The sequence below is a fragment of the Oncorhynchus tshawytscha genome, linkage group LG04 (genome assembly GCF_018296145.1).
Source record: "Oncorhynchus tshawytscha isolate Ot180627B linkage group LG04, Otsh_v2.0, whole genome shotgun sequence".
Lineage (NCBI taxonomy): Eukaryota > Metazoa > Chordata > Actinopteri > Salmoniformes > Salmonidae > Oncorhynchus > Oncorhynchus tshawytscha.
In genome coordinates, this window is record NC_056432.1 from 28,862,282 (window position 1) to 28,888,789 (window position 26,508).

The 26,508-nt window shown below is 41.2% G+C and overlaps 1 protein-coding gene across 2 annotated transcripts in view; it reads left to right on the plus strand.

The window, feature by feature from the left end:
* The first annotated feature begins 2,712 nt into the window (after positions 1–2,712).
* LOC112248495 (transcription factor 7-like 1-B) overlaps positions 2,713–26,508 on the plus strand; it is a 48,802-nt gene continuing 25,006 nt past the window's right edge. For both annotated transcript variants that reach the window (XM_024417568.2, XM_024417569.2), the window contains exons 1-3: positions 2,713–3,643; positions 3,823–3,895; positions 4,012–4,139. In XM_024417568.2, the coding sequence (XP_024273336.1) occupies positions 3,458–3,643; positions 3,823–3,895; positions 4,012–4,139 (387 nt within the window). In that variant the 5' untranslated portion in view covers positions 2,713–3,457. The remainder of the gene's footprint in view (positions 3,644–3,822; positions 3,896–4,011; positions 4,140–26,508) is intronic.

Consider the following 26,508-nt stretch of genomic DNA (forward strand, 5'->3'; position numbering starts at 1 on the left):
TAATGCCCATGATTTTGGATGTTCGACAAGGTGTCCACTACTTTTTGTCATGTAGTGTATTTTCTGTTGTGCCACTCCTCCAGAATAATATTGTAGATCTGTTTACTATGAATCATTCAGTAAATCAAATCTAATTGTATTTCTCACATGCGCCAAACACAACAGGTGTAGACTTAACGGTGAAATCCTTAACCAACAAAGCAGTTAAAAAGTAAGAAAAAGTAGGTAAATAAAAAAAGGAAACAGTATCACAATAAATTAACGAGGCTATATTTATTTAACTAGGCAAGTAAGGTAAGAACAAATTCTTATTTACAATGACGGCCTACCCAGGCCAAACCCTAACCCGGATGATGCTGGGCCAATTGTGAGCTGCCCTATGGGACTGCCAATCACTGCCGATTGTGATACAGCCTGGAATCGAACACCTCTAGCACTGTGATACAGTCCCTTAGACTGCTGCGCCACTCGGGAGCCAATATACAAGGAGTACCGGTACCTAGTCAATCTGCAGGGGTACGAGGTAATTGATGTCATTGATGTCATTTGTACAGTACATACAATATAGGTGGGGGTAAAAGTGACTAGGCAATCAGGATAGATAATAAACCGTGTGAAAGTGTGTTTATGTGAGTGTGGTGTCAATATGCATGTGTGTGTTTTGTGTGTGTAAGCGAATGTAGTGTGTGTGTGTTGGAGTGTCAGTGTAGTATGTGTGTGGGTAGAGTCCAATGAGTGTGCATAGAGCCAGTGCAAGAGAGTGAAGTATGTGCCTCAGATGAGGGCAACTTGCTTCTGACTTCAACTAGATGATCAGACAGATCCCTTTCTGACAGTTATAATCATTTATGCCCTTCCTCAATGATACTTCGCCATTTTTATTTTCAGTACAGATCAATAGATGCTGTACATAGATTCCATGCAGGGAAAAATGACTATATAGATTTGAAATCAATATATAAAGTTTTCATTGGTCAGCTTCAGCTTCACAGCTGTGCACTTAAATGCACTAGGCTACACCAGTATATAATGCTGAGCATAGAAAAATGCACAATTTCCAGGGTTAGGGAAAGATCGCATGCGACAGACAGGTACTAGAATATTAATGCACAGTGACAGGTATCATTTGACAATTTTTCTTATTTTGCCACATTTCTGAACTCATCTGATAGTCACAGCGATAGACATGATTCGTAATAGGTGATGGTCAGAGGGGGAGGTGCATTTAAAAGAAGCAATCTATTTATCTTTGAGAATATAGCACACCTCTTTGGAAATATATAAGTATCGTAGAAAAATGTCTTTAATAATTTATTTCTCCTTATATTAGCTGGAGTGGGTATACGTGTTGGCGTCGTCCCTGTTTATTAGTCAACATCACACATGTAGATTCCCCTCGATGGTACCTCCAAAAGCCCCAACTCACTGCAGAGGGCATCATGCAGCTGGGGTTAGTGCAATGGCCAGGACAGTCCTGTCTAGGTGGGAGGGCTGGAGATCCAACCTCATCACAAAAGGATTTCATTACCAAACTAAACCTAAGCTCTGCTAACAGACCATGCTTATCCCATGCTGCTGAGCCTTGCCTTTCCAAGTGTATTGTTCCAGGAACACACCAACACACAATTAGCATGGCGGCATGTAATTAAGACTCTTTTCTCTGAGCCTGTCATTATCACATGGCTTTAGCCCAACATGGTTCCTGCATGCTGCTGCTGGGTTCACAGCTTGGACAGGAGACAGGGATGCATGGGATGACATGAGCATGAGAGATAGTGCTGCTGCTGGGTTCACAGCTTGGACAGGAGACAGGGATGCATGGGATGACATGAGCATGAGAGATAGTGCTGCTGCTGGGTTCACAGCTTGGACAGGAGACAGGGATGCATGGGATGACATGAGCATGAGAGATAGTGCTGCTGCTGGGTTCACAGCTTGGACAGGAGACAGGGATGACATGAGCATGAGAGATAGTGCTGCTGCTGGGTTCACAGCTTGGACAGGAGACAGGGACATGGGATGACATGAGCATGAGAGATAGTGCTGCTGCTGGGTTCACAGCTTGGACAGGAGACAGGGATGCATGGGATGACATGAGCATGAGAGATAGTGCTGCTGCTGGGTTCACAGCTTGGACAGGAGACAGGGATGCATGGGATGACATGAGCATGAGAGATAGTGCTGCTGATGGATACAGCAGCACTAAGGAAATAAATACAGTGTTGTTGGAGGATTAGGTGTTTCTAAAGATTACTGTATAGTATTATCATATCATAATATTTGGTCTGCTTGATAGAAACCCCGACTTCTCTCTCTGTCAGAAAGTGAAATTCTGTCAGTAAGTGCCCACTGGAACAAATGTTTATGAATATTACTTTCTCTATTTCGTAGAACAATTTACCTAAAAATAAGATACAACAAAAAGTAGCTACTGCAGGCAGGCTACGTTGAATTTTAAAGATTTAAATTAAAGTATAGACCTATTAGTTGACATTGTCATGGATCTTGGAAGCATTGTTAGTCACATAATAACCATTGATATCTTGCTGATGTTGAAACAACAGGATACTATTACCATATGAATGGTAACGTTGTAATGTATAATATGGTCAAACTGTTCCTTTAAGCATACCCGTCTACATGGTGAATGAAGTGTCGTTTTTCAGTGTTAACTCCTCCTTTGCATTCTGAACAAGTTGCGCTGTTTCTTACACTTGAACAACCAAGTAGTTTCTAAGCGCATTCCCCGTTAGCTAATGTGGAGGGAAAGAGGGTTCTTTTTTTTTTACCTACCCGAAAATATAGATTTGGCACCGGATATCACTTGACAGTTAATATAAGAACATACGAAAGTCGGTTATTAAAGGTAAACTTCCTCGAAGTAAATATAGTTTTGATCGAAACTCTTGACTGAACGAGTGTCCTGTGAAGAAAGCAATAGCTGTGGTTCGATTTCCATGCTTATAATAAGACTCATCTTTTGCCTGTCGAATTGAAACTCACATATGATATTAGGAGGTGAAATGGGACGTCATCCTTGAATTTAAATTGGTTCGTGCCCAGTTTGTTTGCCTGTGAGCGTCTCGGGAAGAATATCGAAGTTGCATTCTTCAGCACCCATACGGAGGGAGAGTGGGTTGCAACTAGCCCACTGCGTAGAGTGAAGAAGACACTTCTGGGAAGTTGCTTTATCCGGCTATTGACGCCGATATTAAAACAGTTGCATTTGGTGGATTATTGGGGAGTTCATCATCATGGAAAAGTTGGAGATTATTCAGTATATCAAAATGGAGATGTGAAAACGTGGCACTTTGTTTTCACACTGTCAGTTTTGGGTTTATTCTAGTGCGTAAACTGGACGGTCCCCCCCTTTGCAGATAGTCGATTTATTTCGGTTTGTTGGAGCGATCGTGCATTCTTGTCAACTTTATCAGGGAGAAACTTTTTCATCAGCAAAATGCCACAACTTAACGGAGGTGGTGGTGATGATTTGGGGGCGAATGATGAAATGATATCATTCAAAGATGAAGGCGAGCAAGAGGAAAAAATATCCGAAAATGTATCAGCGGAGAGGGATTTGGATGATCTGAAGTCTTCGTTAGTGAACGAATCGGAAAACAACAGTAGCTCGTCAGACTCCGAGGTAAGGCCGTTGTATGCTGATCTGAAGTCTGATCTATTGCAAACGCGTGTCTATAGCCTATAGGCTTTATACTACATGCCCATTTAAAAAATATTATTTTTGGTATAGCCTATTGCTGAAGTAGACTACTATTACATGTTCTGTCCTTTTTGTTCTGTGTGCGCCTCTGTCCTTGTCAGCAAGCAGAGCGGCGCCCTCAACCAAGACCAGACTTGGACAGTTACGAGAAAACCAGGGATTACTTTAGTGAAGGTAAAATCTGTCACTTGCAATGCTACATTGTTACATTTGCTTTACTATTGTTTAATGCATTTCATATGTGTGTGATGTCCCTTCTATTTACTGATATTCATGCTCTGTCCTTGCAGCCCTCAGAAGACAGCAAGATGGTGGCTTTTTCAAGAGTCCCCATTATCCTGGGTACCCGTTTCTTATGATCCCAGATCTTACCAACCCCTACCTATCCAATGGGGCCCTCTCCCCTAGCGCAAGAACGGTGAGTGACCATAACAAAATTAATCTACAATGTAGGCTACTCTTTAGTGTTGACAGTTATCCGCGTTGCTTTCCACTGAAGGCATGTGTAAAAATTGGTTATGCACAACCAGACCGCCATATTCCCTTCGAGTGGCCTCTCAAGGAGTAGACTAACTAGTTCTTTGTTCTTCTGGGATTTTTTTCCTCCTGTCAGCCTTCTGTAGGGTACTAATTTAACATTTTTAGGCTCGATCTCTAATTCAGATGAAGCCCATGATTATCTATGTGTTGGTCTATTTATTTCGAGGCAGAAGTGATTATGATAAATATGAGCAGTTAAGTGTTTTGTAAATGTGATTATTCAACGGAAGCTGTGGCATTCGGGTGATTAACAACTTATTAGGTACTAAGTACATACTACATTGAGAACCATGAATTCCAAAGCCAATCTAATGTTCCATAGAGCCCAAATTCAACAATAAGTATGAAGGAAAACTTTGCAATAATGATAACTTGTGGGTGATAGCCAACACGTACTCTTACAAACAGACACTTTATGCACAGGGCATCATCAGATGTTGCAGTCAAAGAGACCTGAGCAAAACATGATGTAGTAGGCCACAGTAGTGTCCAATAACCTGTCATTCTGAATGTGCTTATTTTCAGGAGTTGACTGTCCTGTCAAAATTAGTTTTAGCCTAGTTATTTACCCAAAATCATATGCCCATGACTTAGAAAGTCATTTTCTTCTTTAAAATAATGCCCACTGTAAAAATACTGAGACCTGCTTGTTCAGGTAAATTATAGTTTTCTGCATAAAATATATATTTTAAAGAAATAATATAACTTATCATCTTAGATATCTGTATGCATTTCATGTAGATAATGTTATCCATTGTGTATGTAATTCACAATTAAATAATGTGCATCATTATCAATTAAATAATAGTGCAAACATCATTAAAATACCACCTAATGAAATAATGTTGTTGTTAAGAGCATTTCCATCCCCCAGTCCTTCTCACCCTAAAAAGCGAGTGATTTGGATGGGACCAGTCAAGCATTTCAGTGAAAAGCAATTATCCCCTTTCTTCATCTGCTTTTCCCTGGCTCCTTTTCACTGTTCCAAACCAACTCTCCCTGCCTCCTTTTCACTGTTCCAAACCAACTCTCCCTGCCTCCTTTTCACTGTTGCAAACCAACTCTCCTTGCCTCCTTTTCACTGTTCCAAACCAACTCTCCCTGCCTCCTTTTCACTGTTCCAAACCAACTCTCCCTGCCTCCTTTTCACTGTTCCAAACCAACTCTCCCTGCCTCCTTTTCACTGTTCCAAACCAACTCTCCCTGCCTCCTTTTCACTGTTCCAAACCAACTCTCCCTGCCTCATTTTCACTGTTCCAAACCAACTCTCCCTGCCTCCTTTTCACTGTTCCAAACCAACTCTCCCTGCCTCCTTTTCACTGTTCCAAACCAACTCTCCCTGCCTCCTTTTCACTGTTCCAAACCAACTCTCCCTGCCTCCCTGTACCTTCCATTCAATTAGGGAGGCGTTTGTTGACCATTGTTATTCTGAGCAGGCGCTTGATGGCTTCATTGGAGGTCTCCATTGGGGCTCATTAACTAAATGGCTACTCTCTACACACAAGTTGCATACCACTGTGGAGATCCTCTTTTGTTCCTCAAGCCATTTGTAGGGACAGGCAATTAGCATAATTGTTGTATTTAATTAGCATGCCTGTGTTTTTTCCATGTTTAAATTTCATTCTCATGGACATTATCTAGATCTATTCCAATTCTTGCTTTAATTTTGGTTCCTTCGATCTATGGTTTGAACCACACCATTTTTTTTGTACACCCCTTGCCTGAATTTGGCAATGAGAGTAAAAATGTTTTTCAAATTAAGGTAATTTTCTTTACAAAATGTTGTATGGTCCATGTTTGTGCAAGCAATCCATGTTGCTCTCTCACGTCACAAAAATATTAATTGTGTGGACAAATATACAATATTTTCCTTCTCACTGCTTCACTATTGATGTTTTTCATCACTTCCTCTTTTTTTTTGTGTGAGTTGACCAAAATGTCAATCCTATCCAAGGTCAGTGATATCAGAAAAAAATATGGCTATTTTTTGCAAATGTGCCAGGCCCTATTTACTAATAACCTTCCATGTTGTATTCCTGGCAGCACTTGGTATTTTAGCAGAACTTGTGATCATATAGCCTATTTATTATGTTTAGTTAGCGAAATAATAAGTAAGTACATTTTACTTAACCCTGTCTTGAACTCGCGTTGTTCCTCCATGACCCCTCACACAAAGCATGCTGGGACCTAGAGCTCCACCTCCGCATGGTTTTGATTTGGTTTAGAAAAACAAACTCTTAAACAAAAAGTTAGTTAGGATAGCTGTCAGTTTTCTTTCTCAATGTTATACGCTTTAGGGAGGGATCCACATTCCTTCTAAGCCTTTCCAATTTGGAGCTATATCCCCTTAATGACATGGGGAGGACAGAATCAGGTCAATGGGATGTATTGAGCCCACTCTGTCAATCAGCACAACCATGGTAGAGAAACTACAGTGAGACAATGGCTGGCTGGAATACTCAGGATATTTACTGAACAAGTAGTCCTAAACTGCACATTTACTGGTATTGCCCCATTGAGCTGAATAAAACTCATTGCCTGGGATCTAACAGAAAATGCTCTGAATTCGAATAATCTGATAATTTATCATCTTTTAAGCCTACAATGACAGATATTGAACCGTTATGCCAAGTTGGATACAGCTGCATTTAATAGAGAATACTTGTCACTGGTCTCCGCTCAAACATTGGGTTAACAAGTTTGTTAAACGAATGAGTTCCACAGTAACATTTGCTCTGTACATACCTTCAAGGTTTCCTAATTGGTTAGTTAGCTGGAGAGTGTGACTGAGGTCTCTATCCAGGCTCATAGAGTAGATAGTTAGTCTTGTTGAGTTTGACAGCATGGCTCCAGATATGGGCAGAAATGAATTAAAGGCAGAAAGATATTCTACAGTACTTTTGTATAGTTTTTATCCATTAGTTCTAAAAGTAGCGCCCATGAGCCAAAAGTGATCCCCGGAAATTGCGTACTACGTCACAAATGTGCAGATATGTGCACCACATCATTTTTCTCTCTCTCTCTACTGTGTGTGCATCTTAGCATCTTAGCTTAGCTATTAGCTGTCACTCAAATAGCGAGGGCTGAAGCTCATTGGCTGAAACTCAAATTGCCAGGGGGCAGGCCCACGTTGGGGGAGTAAATGTTGCTTTCAAACTAGGGATTTTGTGGCTAATTGAGGTAAAACTGTAATTCTGCACATAGATTATGCATGTATGAACTACACATTGGCACATCCCAGCCTAAATCGGGAGGTTTAAAAAAATATTTACTAGTTGCCAAAGTACCGGAGCATGTCTTAAATTTCAAATCAGTTTCATACAGTAGTTTGGTGTTGCAAATATTCTGTTCTGGAGCTCAGTTAAAACCGAGTTCAGAATAAGGAATGTAAACACAGATTTTGGAGTAGTAAAGGTACATTGACAACACGGTCTTCCTTGCTTTGAATCAACCAATTGATAACAAGCGTAATGGATGTATCATAACTTTAGTAGTAATTAGTGAATGCTTCATATCTCTAACCTTTATGTGGAATTGTTTGGGAAGTCTTGCTTTTTCTCCCCAAGGTGCATTCTCTCTGTCTCTGGGACAATGTTGTCAACAACTCCCCCTTCTGGCCTCCCCCAGTAATATAGATACTATGATAATACATGGGCATTTTCAGTCAATTGATATGCCATGTTGTAGAAGAAACAGTGTAATGTCCAGACGAAGACAGCAGGGACAGAGGCTTAAGAGACCACCATGATTTCTCAGAATACGCCTGGTTTATTTGAGTGTTTCTGGTTTAATCTAGTATTGTATGTCAATTGTTTTGAGGCACAACTTGAGAATGTGGATATGACAACCCTAACGTGAGCAATGGTAAGACACTTTGGCTCAGCACAACACAAATCCCTAGATGGAGAAGCATAACTGATTTAGTGGCTGTTCTGAGCTGACATTCCACTGTAATCCGCTGAGGGTTCAGGAAGAACTTTGCTTTTGGAATTCCGTTTCACTAGACTTTTGTCATGGGTGGAGGGCCAAGGAGGCTGTCCCCTGTGAGGTAGAATGTCAGACGGTGTTGTTTTTAGGCCTAGTGTAGATGTAATTAAGAACTCTTAGTGACGAGTGCTGGGGGAGGTGTTCCAGACTACGATGTTCATCGGCCCTATTATATTTTAGTCAAGATTGTTTTCTTTTTTAAAGGGACACCCTTTGTACAATGTTGTCAGTAACAGTGATTTACCTCTTGTGTGAGAGGTGTCTGTCATTTCGGCTAAAGTCAGTTGAATACACCTAAATCAAATGCATGTATGCTAGTCAATCATGGGCTTTGAAATAGGGGTGTTAATATGTCTGAACATGTCAGTTACTACAATTGCATGCTTCACTGACATCTTCATTTTTCCAGCCTTGCTGATGGTTTTGGTGTTTAAAAATGGGCAGACAAAGACAAGTAAACAGTGGCATTGTCCTATTGAATAAACTGACCTCTCCTTGTATAAGCAAACAGTGTTTGTGTGGAGCAGTCTTTTCATCAGGTAAGACACTGCCTTTTCCACTAACCTTGCAGTCCCAATGGTGGAGGGGCGGTTGAGGAGACGAGCATCAGGGGAGGTTCTGTGGCTGCTCTGCCACAGAGGGGACAGTGTCCAGGACGCTCATTCTGACAAGCCTCGACACTGTGCGACTGCTGAAAGTAATCTCAATGTTAGCTGGCAAATATTTTTTTACAAGGACTGTGTAAACAGAGCTAACATTTTTTTACTAGGTTTATGTTTTAGAAACGTTTTTTTTTCTTCAAAGGCAAACAAGTCTACATCAATTTAGTAGCAGCTTTTTGATTAAAAAAAGATTGCATGCGCCCTCAGGGACGTCAAGACCAGCTAACATCTCACAACTAAAATGATTTATTTGTCATAAATGGTCTTATTGTTTGCAATGGGGGAAATTAAATGCTCAAAAAGCATTATTATTTGTCTAAAATGAAGTAAACTACAGATCTGAAGAACGGTGTTCTACTAACCCTTGAATATATAGCTCTAACCCAGATTAAGTTCTGATATGTCTTAAAGACGGTTCGAAAACCTTTCTCTAGTACCCACCCATATTAATTGAATGAATAGAGTATAAACCATGTTTTACACTTTTTTAGATTTTGGTTTTCTACTGATTACTTCATGCAGTGGTGAAGGTGCTCTTTGCTCTGGATTCTCAGCCCAAATATCTTCCTGTGTCTCGGGGAGGATGGATATTTCTCCGTATTTCATCTTTCGGACTCGGGGTTGTTCATGTTCGGTTCATAACAGCACTTGTATTGAAGTGTGTGAAATGGTGCCAGTCCTGGTCTCTATTCCTCCCTCTTTGGTCTCTGTGGAAAGCATGAGCTGGCGTCAAATCCTACCGCCATCCCCTCGCCTACTAGCTCACCACCTACCCACCCTCCCTCCCGCCTGCCATTAGAAATTCTGTTTATAGCACTCGCTGGCTTCTCAAGAGCAGGGCCCATCAGGAGCATCTCGGCACCCTTTGAGGAAAGGATAACCACCCCCTCAGCCGCAGACTCCCTACGTTCTGTGACATCAATGAATCCTTTTGAAGTGCCCATATGAATATGTGTGCAAATGTGTTTTTATCAATTTATCCCAGATATGTGTTTTGGTCTAACCAGAACTACTGCAGAGTTTGAGATGTAGTACAGTACTTGTCTTCATGAAAAAAAATTGGGACTACTTTTTGTCAAACCTGATAGATATTTTGCCAACCAAAGCATGGATACCTTTCAAATCCACTTTGATAGCATCTGTTTTACTTGATACAGTAAGTAGAAATGTATATGTTATTTGTGAAACAAGTCACCTGGCCTAGTTTTCCAGGTTTACGTTAGGAGCAGGTTAGAAGGCATCTGAGTAAGTCTTTATGACCATGAGTCAATGGCTTGAGTCAATGTGATGTTGTGCAACATCAAACCCCAGCAGCAGGTTTCAGGAAACCACACGTTGATCATATATACCTGTCTATCACTCATTTCACCTAATATCTTCAACATTGTTACTGTGTAGGCAGTTTCCTGACCCTCTCCATGCCTGAAAAGAAAGACAACACAGCACTGTTTGATGTACATGGACGTGTTGATATTTGCAGCCCTCTTGTAGCAGATTCTCCTATTTTCTAGTGTCTTTAGGATAGGCCATGATGGGGTTCAGAGAGTCAGAGGAGTCAAGGTAGTGGAAATACAATATGATTCTCATTGACAAACCTGTCATCTTTGGCATGAAGGTAAGGGCTAAGCCATGTGTGATATGTGGAATTCTCCCACTAAACAACGGAGTTCCCAGCAAGGCCATACAGCTGTTAACTGTATTGAAAGTAGAAAGGTTGCCATGACATGAGCAGGAGGTTGTGGGGGTTGGATCATATATCATATGAATGCCAGCATGTCTCATGCTCACTAATGTCTATGGTCTCCGTTATTAGGAGTAAGCCTCCGTTTAGGAGGGAGTTTTTCTCCCTAGTTTTATCAGGGGATCTGAGTAATCAATCTGCCTCACAGGTGAGTGGGCCAATGGCTGATTGATGGGGAAGGGGGCACAGTGACGACACCACTACTCACGGCTTTGGGGTTCCTTGTACATGGCCCCGCACTTTGCAGAACCTTGTTTATATTACATTAACTAAGGTTAGCTCTCAAAGTGTACACTAAAGTTTTCATTCCATGCTAATAAAACCTGATTGTACAGCAAACAAAATCTAATCTAAATAGGTTTTATCAGTCTGGTATTACAAACAGCTGTTTTCAGTTTAAGTTGTGCATGCAGCAGAAGAGGGAGAGGGGAGCAGAGAAGGTAAGAGGAGAGATTGTTGATGAGATGTGGTGGTGGGAGCATAAACTGGGGCAGATATAGGCCTCACTATTCCTTTGCTTGTTATCCCGAGGTCGGCCAGCTTCCAGACCTTGAGGCTCTCATTTGAGGGATTCTCTCCCCCACAGAGCTGCACTATTCTGCTATGGACCAGAATGCATTGCCCTTTCCTCACAGGCCAATCAGAGAGCTGCAGGACACTGTCAGATCCTACAGATCTAGATTCACTGGTACTTAGATCTTAATCTGGTCTCACTTAAATTCATATAACGGCCATGGAAATAATTTTTTAAGGCTTACTCTGCAATTTTTACTCTCAGGAACGCATGATAAAGTAAGTAAAGTAACTACTGGTAGGTTACCATAGGTTAATTGTGAAGTGTATATACTATTATGGCCAGATTAGACTCTCCAATCTATACTATATAAAGAAATGGTTGGGTATCTTTCCAGCATGAGTTTAGTTGTCAGTGAGCGGAGCAGCTGTTGTTCATGTTGAAGTTGTAAATCAGTGTGTCTCATTCCAGCACTGCTGGTCCCGGCTTAAGTCTCCTGGTGAAGGGCTGTAGAGCCATCACGTTGCACCTGCATGCATTCTAAAGGTCCTAGATACCACCATAACACAGTAAGATGAGGACATATTTTCTTGGACATACATGGACATTGGACATAGTGTCCCTCTGTCATAAGACCTACGTCCTTGGTGATTCCATGACACTTTGAAAGATTTGTGAGAAACGTGTGTTCATGAACATGCAGTCCATGTAATCAATACAATGTCAAACAAGTTCACTAAAGTGTGAACTGGTGTGCTACTCCCATTTCAACTCTTATTACAATTTCATACATATTTACAGTGTAATAACACTAGTGTTTATAGTACACTAGTGTAATGTAAGCTTGCATACATTTACAAGCAGCAGATGGATGTATTGGAATGTTTCTTGGAAGAGAGTAGCTGCTACCCATTTTACTGAACGTCAACATTTGTTAAATCACTTTAAGCATCTGGAGATAAGGATTAACTTGTTCAGTGGAGGATGTCTGGGGAAGATGCAAGACTTTCAAACAAGGTTCTTTGGATAAGGCATGTAGGTGGAACATCACTTTTGGACCTGTGACAGGGCTTTCAGTGTAATGCCATAACTGAAATGGTTATTTTAGTTATCATTCAGCTTGTTGATGTGGATGTTGTCCTAACATTTTAAATTCCCCATTTGCCTCTGGTTGCCTTAGCTGCCTCCATGTAACCCCTGTAAACCAATTGTACTTGTTAAGGAGTCACAATGTTCTGCAGAGCATCACATTTGATTAAAGCAAAGACACAATTCACCTGAAATGTGTAGCTTCGTAGTCTCCACTTGTGGATCTAGTTAGTCAGACGAGTTGTAAAATGGTCACAGCTTTTAATTGTTTGATTTGTAGTTTTTATGGCCTTTCATGGTATATTTCAAACCATTATGCAATGTACTTGATTACCATGAATAATACACGCTGATGAATTCCAGCTGAGATCGTCAAGCTTTGGTTTCAAGTGATTTTGGGATTTCCCTTCTGCCTTTTAGCAGGGACATGCACATAGGATTGTCTAACGTTCGCCAGCCGCGAATAATTAGCACCTCTGAACAGTGTCGGCAGTCACTCTCTTTTGTGTTCACACAGCAAAGACCTTAGTCGTCAGTCACTCAGCCTGGTTAAAGTACTCCGAACCAGAAGGTGACTGTAGCGTTGTTTGGCAATGCTTGTCCGTTTGTGTTGCTTAGTTTATGGTCTAGATTCAAATGTTAGTTTGCTAGCTGCACTAATATTGCTATTTTGTAGAAAGCCCTTGTTGATACTAGCTAGATAATTACCTACCAAGATGACGAAGAAACTATTTAATTCACTTTCCATAATCACATACTGCCAGTGCTAGCCCATAGCCAAATGTTTAGCTAGCTAATGTTAGCATATTCATTAGTTAGCACAACATAGCTGGTTAGCTAGCTAAGGACATTGCACCAACTCGGCAGCTAACAAAGGCAGTTGTTTCCAGGAAACTGATACACTGTGATTTAATTATAATGGCAAAACTAGCTACTGTGGATATCTAGCTTGGAGGAAGCATTTAGTGTTGTTTGCAATGCGTCTGTGCACTCAGCTAGCTACCATCCCATAGCCTACATTTCATATGGGGCGACAGGTAGCCTAGCTGGCCAGTAAACGAACGGTCGCTGGTTCAAATCCCAGAGCCGACTAGGTGAAAGATCTGTCTGTGCCCTTGAGCAAAGCACTTAACTCTAAATGCTCTTGTAAGTCGCTCTGGATAAGAGCGTCTGCTAAATTACTAAAATGTAAAATATGAAGTGTGACTGGCTCATGACATTTAACCGTGAATGTACTGAGAATTCCCTCTTCTTTTTTTGTTGTCACCCCTGTTGGCTCCCCCACATGGGGGGTTGTGCTCACTGATTGACTCAAAGTCAAGTTGTTGGCCACTGACTAGCATTGCGATTCTACAAGTGGGAACGGCAGATTCGCCACTACCATGTCGGCACGCAGCAGGTACCACTTTTGTTCTAGCAAGAGTAGAAATGGCCTCCTACTGTGATAAGTACCTAGCGGAAGTGAGATTCTCTGTGTTTTTGATTCTTTAGATTATCCTTGTGATTTGTTCATTTGACTCTTGTCCTTATTTGGCTTAAAGATGTTTTCAAAACTTTGAAACAGTTGTCCCCTAGCATGATCAATAGTATAATAAAAGATAAGACTTCAAATTTATTCTGGAAAAATGTCCAGAATTAAACATGTTTAAGAGAGGGGTCTTTATAGGTGCAGTTGCAATATGGCGAGTTGGAATGATTAGATGCCAACTCCTCCACACCTTCCATTGGTATAATTTCTCATCCATTTACATGGTTTGATACAAAATCCTTACAAACGTGAATGACTTTTTTGCTGCATAGTTAGACCAGTTAGCTACATTAAAAAATCTCTAATCAAGCCTATATGACATGGAGTAAGCCAAGGAGTCCTTTTGTTTGATTTGTACATGGGCTGGAAAGGCCTGCTATTGGAAATCCCTGAAGCAGGCTTTGGGGGGCAGGTCTGATTCTCGTGTGAAATGGGAAGGATCTATAGCTGTGGGCTGAGTTGACTGGGGCTGTATGGGTGTGTTGGCAACGAGAGCGCTGGTCATGAATAGGGTCTTTGACTACCTCAGACTTGCCCTAAAAAGCAGGACAAAGACCCCAGGGCAACTACTTCGAGCCTCACAGCTGAGCTACAGAATGCTGCCTTCGCCCAATGTTCCTCTCTCCTTGCCTGATTTAAATACTACAGTGGCTTTAAGCTTTCTGGAGACCAAGGCTTACATTCACTTCTATATGCCACATTTGCTATCAACACTCTCCAGTGTTTTTGTTTACAACATGCTACTGCTTGGAGGCTATTTACGTGAGCTATTGTGTTGAATCTTTGGAAGAGCAGTACATATGCCTCAGTGAATTCCTTATAAACAGACTGGTTATTATTGGTTTGTTTCATCTATTTTTCTGATAATGTGTTTTGCCATGTTATTCCATTTCTCCTTCTTTGCTATAACTCATATTAGTTTTGGCTTAGGAAAGCCCCTCGTTAAACATGTATAACTAGCTCCATGGAACCTCTCTCTCGCTTGTTGGTGGTAACCACAGCTTTGCTTGGCGTCAGGCGGGTGAAGTTGTTCATTAGGGAACAGTTTTGTTTGCTCTCGGATAATACGGAGGTGTTGGCAAATAAATTAGATTAAATGAGATGAAGACTTTGACCTCAAATTAGTTGCTTGCTTCGTTATTTTGATTGAGCAGTGTGCTTGCTACCCCATGGTTTAAGATGCTCATAAGAAGAAAAAGGCACAATCTTATCAGCAGCGTTAATGGGTCAGTTCAGCCCTGTCCAGACACTCTCTCCCCATAGGGTCTCCTGTTTCAGATGTCACTCAGAGCTTTGTTTGCCCCCCAAAGGTGAAGGGTGAGAGGTCAAGGTTCAGGACCATTTGGCTGAGTGGGCACCAAACCCCACCGAGCACATCCGTTCCCTTTTTCGGACCAGCACTAAGCTGTGAAAAGAGAGGGAAAAGGCCACTCTATTGTTTAAAAAAAGCAATTATATCACAATGATTTATCTCAAATAAATGTTTGGGTTCACTCTAATCCATTGATGTGATCGTGGTGGTTAAATACTTTCACATGGATGTAATGACATTGGCTTAGAACTCGAGATATGGATATGGTGTCTTATTGCAGGCTACTCTAGTGCCATTGTATAACTGTTATTGGTATTTTTGCTGGAGGCCTACTTTGTGGTTCTCCCTCAATAATTACCCTTCACCTCCATACATAATGGCATTTAGATTGATTGAGCTTTTCATAAACGTCTGACTTATTATTTGCATGTGAAAAGTCATATTGTGAGGTTTACGCAAGGACTCTCCGTCTCAAGATCAACAATCTTGTTTTGCACCTCAGCAAAATTTCACACCACACATATAAAAGACTCTCAGCCTTTTTGTCCATAACACCTCCAAAGTTTGTGAGCCAAAGACCTCTCTCGTCAGCCCCCACCAACAACTCCAGCCTCTTTCCGTCCCACCTCCCCCACCCCCAAAATGTCCTCGAGTCAGGTTTATTATGCAGTTTCACGCAGACCAAAATTGCAGCTGCATGGAGAGCAATCTGGATCACATTATCTCAGGCGATGTGATTTATAAATTGTTTCTCAGGCCATAAATCCCTACTGTAATTGTGCACAAGCTCCCCTCTCCCTTCTCTCCACCCTCCCCCTTCTTTCCTCCATCAGCTTCCCCCTCTCTCTTTCTGTCTCTGTCTCACTCTGAGACACAGCTTACAGTGCTTGGGTCATCTCCATTTTTTTTGCAGGAGTGAGCACTTTGGATTTGGAAGAAGTTTGTTACACTGTAAAGTAGGATAGGTTTAGTTTTTTGGAAAGAATATATCTGGAAATAAATATATTTTCTTCCACTCCATCAACAAAACTACTATGTGAGCTAAACAGCATGTGCGGTATTGCTATGGCCAGTGGTGATTGTGGAGAGTGGTCCGTGTTCAGGTCTGTGGCTGCGTGGTCTTGGCACTACATTCCCCAACACTCTCAGTGTAATTGGTACACTGCCCTGTTCCTGCCTGGGAATCTGCCTGCTGCAGCCCCTGAACATAATCACTTTGCCCCTCTCATAAGAATGTATACCGATTTGAATTATAGTAATATGCAGCCCCTGAACATAACCACCTTGCCCCTCTCATAAGAATGTATACCGATCTGAATTATAGTAATATGCAGCCCCTGAACATAACCACCTTGCCCCTCTCATAAGAATGTATACCGATCTGAATTATAGTAATATGCAGCCCCTGAACATAACCACCTTGCCCCTCTCATAAGAATGTATACCGATCTGAATTATAGTAATATGCAGCCCCTGAACATAACCACCTTGCCCCTCTCATAAGAATGTATACCGATCTGAATTATAGTAATATGCAGCCCCTGAACATAACCACCTTGCCCCTCTCATAAGAATGTATACCGATCTGAATTATAGTAATATGCAGCCCCTGAACATAACCACCTTGCCCCTCTCATAAGAATGTATACCGATCTGAATTATAGTAATATGCAGCCCCTGAACATAACCACCTTGCCCCTCTCATAAGAATGTATACCGATCTGAATTATAGTAATATGCAGCCCCTGAACATAACCACCTTGCCCCTCTCATAAGAATGTATACCGATCTGAATTATAGTAATATGCAGCCCCTGAACATAACCACCTTGCCCCTCTCATAAGAATGTATACCGATCTGAATTATAGTAATATGCAGCGACTGGAATATTTTTGCAAAATGGCAAGGTCAGCCTTTAGTTGATGTTGGTGTAGTTACAGCATCTTTATGGATTTCAATATCTTTCCATTGGCATTTAGTGGCCCTCCATTCTCCCTGATAAAAGCCTCCATGATATCATTGGCATTCATCAAGACTACTGGCTAACATTGTGCCTCAGATACAGATCATTTTATTTCATTTGACATGGCATTTATTATCTGTAAAGATTTTATTATTTAAGATCACTGAATTTCATCCGCCTCCCCTTTCCTCCAAATCCTCTCAAAATGATTTGTTCAAGAGATTTTTCCTAAGTATTGACAGGGACTGAGAGGTTAATGTGTGCTTGGGAAGGTGAAGATTCCCCTGCACATGTTTACTACTCCATTGTTTAGCTGTCAGGCGACTTGGTGATCCTTGAAGAGGTTTAATGACCTTATGACCCAGGCTCGTTTTGCTCTGTGTTCCTCCTAAAGGCGGATGTTTCTGGAATTGGGGAACTGGCAAGCAGGAGTATGTGCTGGATGCTTGCTCTGGGTTTAAATTGACTTTCTTAAGAAAGTGTCATTTTATTTACATTTGTACTAGTGAACATTTGAATGATTTTATATGGTGACCGTTGTTTGGCCCATTTGAACATTTTCGTCTTGAAAGGTGAGTCAGCAACAGTCTAACTTTGTTTGATTAATAATTTTTACATGAATACGATGTCCAAAATGCTGCCATATTAAACTTGAACTTGAACAATGTGACTTGGATGTATGGGCTGATGTACCGCAAGAGGAACATAGTGTTCAGACATACATACCCAGTGTGTGTGTGTGTGTGTGTGTGTGTGTGTGTGTGTGTGTGTGTGTGTGTGTGTGTGTGTGTGTGTGTGTGAGGGAGGGAGAGAGAGTTAGCAGTGGGGTGAGAGGGATGTCAGGCAGTAAAACTGAGACGAGGCAGGGCTGAGACTTCAGGCCCTGAGATTTGGGCCTGCTTGCAGTGCAAACACTGGAGGCATCTGCAGGCAGCTGTGTGTGTGTGTGTGTGTGTGTGTGGTGGGGAGGGTGGAGCTGGTGGAGGAGGCTGGGTGGCATTGGGGGGTGGCTGCAGAGAGAACACAATCATCCCTCTGTTTTCATAAGACTTGTGGTATGTGAGAGCAGAAACAAATGTGTTTAATTTAGGCCCTTTTTCTCTCTCCCCTTCTCCCCAGCACCCCATCCACTGACCCCACTTTTTCAAACGTGCTTTTTCTAAAAGATGCTTCATGGTCTCCTACCTCTGTCCGCTGCTCTGAGGAAGTTTTAAAAGACAAAATCGGCCTGGTTTGCTCTGTCAGAAAGCACTTATAGAAAAGTTGGCAGACTTATCATCGATTTAAGATCAAATTTACACTGAGGTGTAAATATTTATCTACATTTTCTGTAAAAAGTGTATTTCTATGTTTCTCCCTCAGTTTAGAAGTGATTACTGTGTAGTGGTATTTTCCCTGTTGTGTGAGGGTGTATGGTGGACTTATTATTGCGTCTTAATCAGCTTGGCAGGCACCACACTCTCCATTATATTGGTAACCCATGCTGTCCCTTTTAGTCTGTGTTTTGGTTAAACATTTGTTTAGATGTTGCACTTTTGTTTCCGTCCCTCGCTCTCGCACACACACACACGCACACACACACGCACACACACACACATACATGCACACACATGCACACACATGCAAACACATGCACACACACATACACACACACATACATGCACACACATGAACTCTATGTGCATGTATGTGCATTTGATTTCTCTGTTGCGCTTTACAGTAAACATCCAGCCAATCACTGTTAACCACCACATTTTCTGGAGTTAATTACACAGAGGTTTACGGCCGTGCATTTCAATGAAAGTAGGCTGCTCCCCAAACAATAAAATGTTGTGTTCCTGCACAACTGGACAAACAATGCCGTAGAAATGATGCGAAAGACAGACGACGTCTTCTTCGTTATTGGTGTAGCATGGTTTGATATTGGACTGCATTAACACTAGGCTTAACAGAGAAGCCTATCAGAATTGAAACCAGATACCCCAGGTATGGAAAACCACATAACTGACTACAACAGCATGGCAGCCTCCTGTCCTCTCATGCCAGACGCATGATTCTTTTCTTGTGGCTCTAATTATACATTCTGTTTTATTTGACCTGCCTGTTGTTGTGTTCTGTAATACAATTGCTCACTTATTCCAAACTTTCGCCCCAACAAGGCCTCACAAAGTGCTTATTTTCCTTAACCACATCTTATTGAAATTGCCTTAAAGTCAATTAAATAGAATAAAAACTATACTGTGCTTCCTTTAAAAAAGGCATTCACTCTTTTGCCGTAGCAACACACTTTAAGCTCTGGCTACAGGAAGCAATAATTCAGGATCACATCAAAACCCCCCAAAATTAACCCTGAAATAACTGCGTGAGCTGTAAAAATGCATAGTCTCACTAAAGCCACAATATTTTCCTCTCTAGTAAAACCCCCAAGGCACTATTCAGAAAGGCCAAAATAAGAGTAAGCAAAATCCAACACATAACTTGGGCTTGCACTTCATGTTCATGTAAAGAGATTGTGTATTGAGACTGAAGTCCAAATTCATTAGTGGGACTTTATAAACAAAACCTAAATTTTGCAGCCTAAATAACTCAGGGCTTGAAGACCAGTTTGGCATTTTTCAAAATATGCATGAGCTAGTCATATGACACGAAAGCTCATTGAGTTCAATGAAATTGAATCTCTGGTATGTTTGAAATATTTAGAAGTATTTTCCCTGTTGAGTATCAAACCAATACCAAAAGTGTGGATGAATTAGCAAGTTATTTGTCTGTGTCTTAAACCTCTACTTTGTAGCTTGTAGACGACTGTGGCAATGATGTCAGCTCTGTATTGGACTAAGACTGATAGTTGTGAGAAAGCATCGATGGATGTTATGTTGGATTTATCTGGGACTCTTTGGCACAGTCTGTTGGGGAATCTTCGAAAAAGCCCCTCCACTGTGTTTTTAAGACCTCCCTCAGCCTGCCTTCCCTCTTCGCTCTCCTCTCTCCCTCTTTGCACTAATAGTTATTTTGTGTACAAGAGCATGTTAAGAGGCAAATGAGCCTGGCCTTCATAGGCCATGTTGCCATAGAAACCAGTGCACTCTGGATGGCTGACCTTTGACCCATTTTCCCCGGCTGTGAATAAGAGAGCAGGGCGACCAACCGGGTCACAATAGAGGCTCAACGAGCGGAGGGAGTGCCCCTGTCACAGTCACTTAACTTCACTCCTCTACTTACTAATGGATACTTCAAATGTGCTAGCCATTAGCAGGATGCTAGTGACACTGCTGGAAACAGCGACCTTCTCAGGGTTAGCCCCACACATAAACTGGATGTTTGCTCTGGGCTGGGGGGCATTGAGCAATATCATTCTGTTATTCACATATCCTACCACCCACATCTATAGTTTTTAATGTACTCATATTCAAAATGGCATAGTTGGTATTGTATCCATTTTATGGCATGTGCATTTGGAACACAGTTTTTCCTGAAAAGATCGTTTTGGGGGGGGTTATGCTACCAACACTGATAAGGACATTGATAATGTCTCTTTGTATTGCCTTGGAGTAGTTCATACATTTGTAGGAGACACCAGGATAAATGTAAACACTACATTGTTTAGTTTAAGAATATAACTGTTTAAGGCAATATTTGTCTTTAATGTGAAGAGCATCTTGTTATTTACTGACAACCCTATAAAGGTGGCCAGTGTATATCTATGTTTAGGTATGACATGATAAATACAGTGTGTGGATATATTCACAGTAAATAATTGTTATTTCCATCAATTATCTACGCACCATAATATTTTCTCCATGTTTTATTTCTCCTTGTAAGTTCCTTAGTTTTCCTCAGGATTGTTTTCATTGACAACTTCCTCCTAAGGTAATCCACTTTACTGCAGAGAGTCAGACTGGATAATGGGCTGTTTTTCCACTAGGATCGTTCCATGTTATTTCAGCAAGCCATCACACCCACCATCTCCGATCGTTCTGAAATAATTTCTGGAGTTAGAAACAGATATTAGCATTACCGCAACATTATTTTGTTGAAGTATAATTTTATCTCTAACAAGAAGTATACAATATCAGTTTTCTATGTTTGACAAGTAATATGTTTACTAAACAGAAATCTAAACGCAACATGCAAAATTGTATTGAGTTACATATAAGTTATATATAAGGAAATTAGTCAATTTAAGTAAATGCATTAGGCCCTAATCTATGGATTTCATGACTGAGGAAAAAAGACATGCAATATGTTGGCCACAGATACTTAAAAAAAAGGTAGGGGTATGGATCAGAAAACCAGTCAGTATCTGGTGTGACCATGCAATGCAAATAATCTCCTTCAATGGCTGTGTGAAATTGCTGGATATTTGCGGGAACTGGAACACGCTGTCGTACATGTCAACCCAGAGCATTCCAAACATGCTCAATGGGTGACATGTCTGGTGAGTATGCAGGCCATGGAAGAACTGGGACATTTTCAGCTTTGTTTTAGAACATTCTATTCTCTGCCAATAGCGCTGGTGGACATTCCTGCAGTCAGCATACCAATTGCATGCTCCCTCAACTTGAGATATGATCTGTGGCATTGTGTTGTGTGACAACTGCACATTTTAGTGGCCTTTTATTTTGCACCTGTGTACAAGGTTCACCTGTGTAATGATCATGCTGTTTAATCAGCTTCTTGATATGCCACACCTGTCAGGTGGATGGATTATCTTGGCAAAGGAGAAATGCTCAGTAACAGGGATATAAACACATTTGTGAGAGGAATAAGCATTTTGTGCATATGACATGGAACCAACACTTTACAAATTGCGTTTATATTTTTGTTCAGTGTAGATGCGTCTCGGAGTATTATTTATTTATCCTATGTAATGTATTTTTGTTTTTTTCCCCTGTTCAGATAATTACTCATTTAAGTTATTAGGTTTATGTCCCATCCTTCATCCTGATGTTACCAGGTTCTGACCACTAGATGGTTTTGTTCCAGGTGATTTTTATTAAATTTTTTAATCCCCAAATGTTAAAGGGATATTTCACCCAAATTCTAAAATGACATATTGGTTTCTATGTGCAGTCTATGGACAAGGTATGGCAGCAACCCATACTTTGGTTTTGTTTAACTGGCCTTTGTTTCAAATGCTAATACTTTAGTATTTGTGGCACAAAAAATCAATGGTACCTATATTGGCATTTGCGCGCTTCATTTCCAAATCCTCTATAAGTAAAATTCTGGAGTTACACAATACATTTTTAGATACTTCAGGGTGATTTGGAAACCAATGTCTTTTTGGAATTTGGGTGAACTATCCCTTTAACATTGAGGTGTGGGGATTCTTTGAAAAAGACCTAGAACAGCACCATCTAGTGGCCAGAACCTGGTAATATCAGGATGTAAGATGGGACATAAACCTAACTTAAATGACTAATTCTCTGAACAGGGGAAATAAACATCACCATACTACATGTGAGACATAGAGAACTCAGAACTGATACTATATACTCGTTGTTGGGGTGGGGTGCGGAGGGTCCATGGGTGGCTTTTGTCCCTTTCTTTGGATTCCTCATGTCTAACTCATTGTTAGAAAAAGGTTTAGTCCAAATCAGATGTTAGGTACTATATTTAATTAATATTAAACGAATCCTATACATTTAAATGGCAATTTGGGTGCAATAAATTAGCTTCTCAGATCAAATTATATTTCAACAAAATAATGAAATAATTTCAGAACAATCTGAGATGGTGGGTCCTCTTTGTGCTTTATGAGGTGGAACTAACAACTATTTCTGTGCCCAGTAGCAGCCAAGCTGACCAGCGGAACTGCTTGTCGTTTCCCCATCAATTAACCACTAATTAGCACAATGAGGGCTGGACTTTGCCCATGTCTATGTAATTGCCCGCAATGTCTGCAAACAATGGGTCTTAATTCAAACTCTGTGACAAGGTGGGACTACTTACAGCAATTGTCTTTGCTCTGCAAGCTTATGATTGTAAAGTCATGCATAGATCAAGTGGAAGTGTCAATGGCTCGCATAAGCAGGTGATTTAAGCGGAGAGAAACGGGGGGACTAATGGTGTAAGGTTGACAAGGCAAATGTGTGGAGCTGCTATTCATATGGGTAGAGGATCATTAACACCTCACTCTAACAGCAAGCTGTGTGGCCCATTTGTTTTCTGTTGGAGGGCAAAAGAAAACCATAGGGAGGGGCTCTCCACACAGTAGGTGATTGACATTATCTACTGGAGCAATCCCTGGAAGCATTCCTCTGGCCCTGCTGTTTGGAGAGGAGAGGGGTGGGAGGGGGCTTGATGCCACAGCGCAAGGCAGCTTTAGGGCAGGTCTGAGCTGGAGTGTCACTGTCAATTAATCTGTTGCCATTGGAATCTTAGAACAGTGTATTAACATTTTAAAGTCATTTGGTTAGTAATTTGTAACCATAAAAAATGGGTCTACAATAGGGTTTTTAGACAAGATTGCTCTTTAAAATAGACATTGTAGACACTCTCCAAAGACACATTTTCGTAGTTTTGTTTGACTAGAACAGAAGACTGAGGATGCCATTGACATCAGATTGATAACACTTTTTAAAACACTCAAGTCTGCAGATAGTTGGTGGAAAGGTTGGCCTGTTTATTTCTCTCTCTGGCAGTGTCTGATTTACTTTGACAACAAATGTCCAGACATCTGCCTCTCCTCTCCTCCATGCTCTGATGTTGCCTGGCCAGCAGTATGGCACCACACACTTCAGAGATGACAAAGACACTTGGCCATGTCCCCCCCTGCTCTGTGAGAGAAATTGAACAATTAGAACCCAACTCTGGCAGTCCGCATGCCCCAGAGCATATGCTGTATTCTCTCTGTTCGAAAAACCAAAGAGTTAATCTTGGCTTTTTGGAAATTTTCTGTGGCGACTTTGCCACCTTTGTTGCATCTGGGTCCCTGACATGTAGCACAGTATTCTACTGATGTCTATTTTGAGTTCTGGAGGCTGGAAGACAGAGAGGCATGGAAATGGATCAGATATTTGCAGAAGTTGACTATTTGCACAGCTCTCACAGCTTTTTATCTGACACTCTTCTCTAGAGCAGTCTCTACAGTGAAACCAGCGTCTCGATGGAGGCCAAACATAGGCCTGCTCAAATTGTTTCTAATGAAATTAAGGACATCTGTCAAGCATTACAGGACTGCCTGAAGTTTACTGTAAAATGTAATTGCTGATTTTAGTTCAGCAGTGTTTTCAATCTATTACAGACTATTCAATAAGACTGCAGCCATGGGAACCTCCTTTTCAATAGTATCTTCCTATTTACTATGCCATCCTTTCTGGGTTTTAAGTACCTTTTTTTATTTGGGGGGGATTTAATGAAGTCTCCTAACCAGGTTTCTGTGTTCTAGTCAAAAACACCATTTGGATTTGATTTCGATTGAATTGGGGGGGAGACACTAGATTCAGCCGCGGGCTGATTTTTTTCCCGGAGTGGATGGTCAGGGGGCAGGAACATAATTCTAATAATTTGTTCACTGCAAAATGACCACGTCTTAGTCCAAAAATAGATTGTTTTGAACATAAGAATCATTTCATAACTAGATTACATTGAGACATGATCACTTGTCTCTTTTTTATTTTTTCTCATGGGAATACTTAGAGAACCAATTTTCTAAATTAAACACATTTTTAACAGAATTCCTGGTAATTTTAGCAACCTCTGGCATAAATGTTCTGTTATTTTGCAGAGAGAACATGTCATTCCCATTTGGATTTGAAGCTTCCTCCCCGTACTTAGAGTAAAGTAAAGTTCTTCATGAGGAACACTGATCCTTTGCCAATATACAGCTCATTTGGAAAGTATTCAGACCCCTTTCCACATTTTGTTATGTTACAGCCTTATTCTAAAATTGATTACATTACACACAATCTACACACAATACCTCAAAATGACAAAGCGAAAACAGGTTTTTAGAAATATTTGCAACAAATAAAAATGTACGGAAATACTTTATTTACATAAGTATTCAGACCCTTTGCTATGAGACTTGAAATTGAGCTCCGGTGCATCCTGTTTCCATTGATCATCCTAGATGTTTCTACAACTTTGTAGAAACTAGTCCACCTGTGGTACATTCAAATGATTGGACATGTTTTGGAAAGGCACACACCTGTCCATGTAAGGTCCCACAGTTGACAGTGCAAGTCAGAGCAAAAATTAAATACAAATAAAACACATGAGGTCGAAGGAATTGTCCATAGAACTCAGAGACAGGCTTGTGTTGAGGTCCAGATCGGGGGAGGGGTACCATTAAATGTCTGCAGCAATGTCTGCAGCCTCTGTCAATTTTAAATGGAAGAAGTTTGGAACCACCAAGACTTTTCCTAAGCTGGCTGCCCGTCCAAGCCAAGCAATCGGGGGAGAAGGGCCTTGGTCAAGGAGGTGACCAAGAACCCGATGAGAGCTCCAGAGTTCCTCTGTGGAGATGGGAAAACCTTCCAGAAGGACAAACATCTCTGCAGTACTCCACCAATCAGGCCTTTATGGTGAGTGGTCAGACGGAAGCCACTCCTCAGTAAAAGGCACATGACGGCTCGCTTGGAGACTCTCAGACCATGATAAACAAGATTCTCTGGTCTGACCAAGATTGAACCCTTTGGCCTGAATGTCAAGTGTCACGTCTGGAGGAAACCTGGCACCATCCCTATGGTGGTGGCAGCATCATGCTATGGAGATGTTTTTCAGCGGCAGGGACTGGGAGACTAGTCCGGATCAAGGGAAAGATGAATGGAGCAAAGTACAGAGAGATTCTTGATGAAAACCTGCTCCAGAGTGCTCAGGACCTCAGACTGGGGCGAAGGTTTACCATCCAACATGATAACGACTCTAAGCACACAGCCAAGACAATGCAGCTTAGGAACAAGTCTCTGAATATCCTTGAGTGGCCCAGCCATAGCCCTGACTTGAACCCGATCGAACATCTCTGGAGAGACCTGAAAATAGCTGTGTATTAACGCTCCCCATCCAACCTGACAGAGCTTGAGAGGATCTGCAGAGGAGAATGGGAGAAACTCCCCAAATACAGGTGTGCCATGCTTGAAACGTCATACCCAGGAAGAGTCGAGTCTGTAATCACTGGCAAAGGTGCTTCAACAAAGTACAGGGGGTCTAAATACTTATGTAAATGTGATATTTTTAAAATTTGAATCCATTTTCAAATAAGGCTGTAACGTAACAAAATGTGGAAAAAGTTAAGCGGTCTGAATACTTTCCGAATGTACTGTATTTGTGTGTGTGTGTGTGTGTAAGACTGTCAGGAAAGATTTATAAGAAGCATTTGAATAACTTAGGCTCCTCTGAGTTGATTCCTGAGTTGTTTTTCTCCCTCTTGCTCTCCTTGTCTCCCCTACCACAGCCCACTGGACTGTTCTCTCTCTCTTGTTAGTGAGTGAGTGAGTTGTGTGTAGTT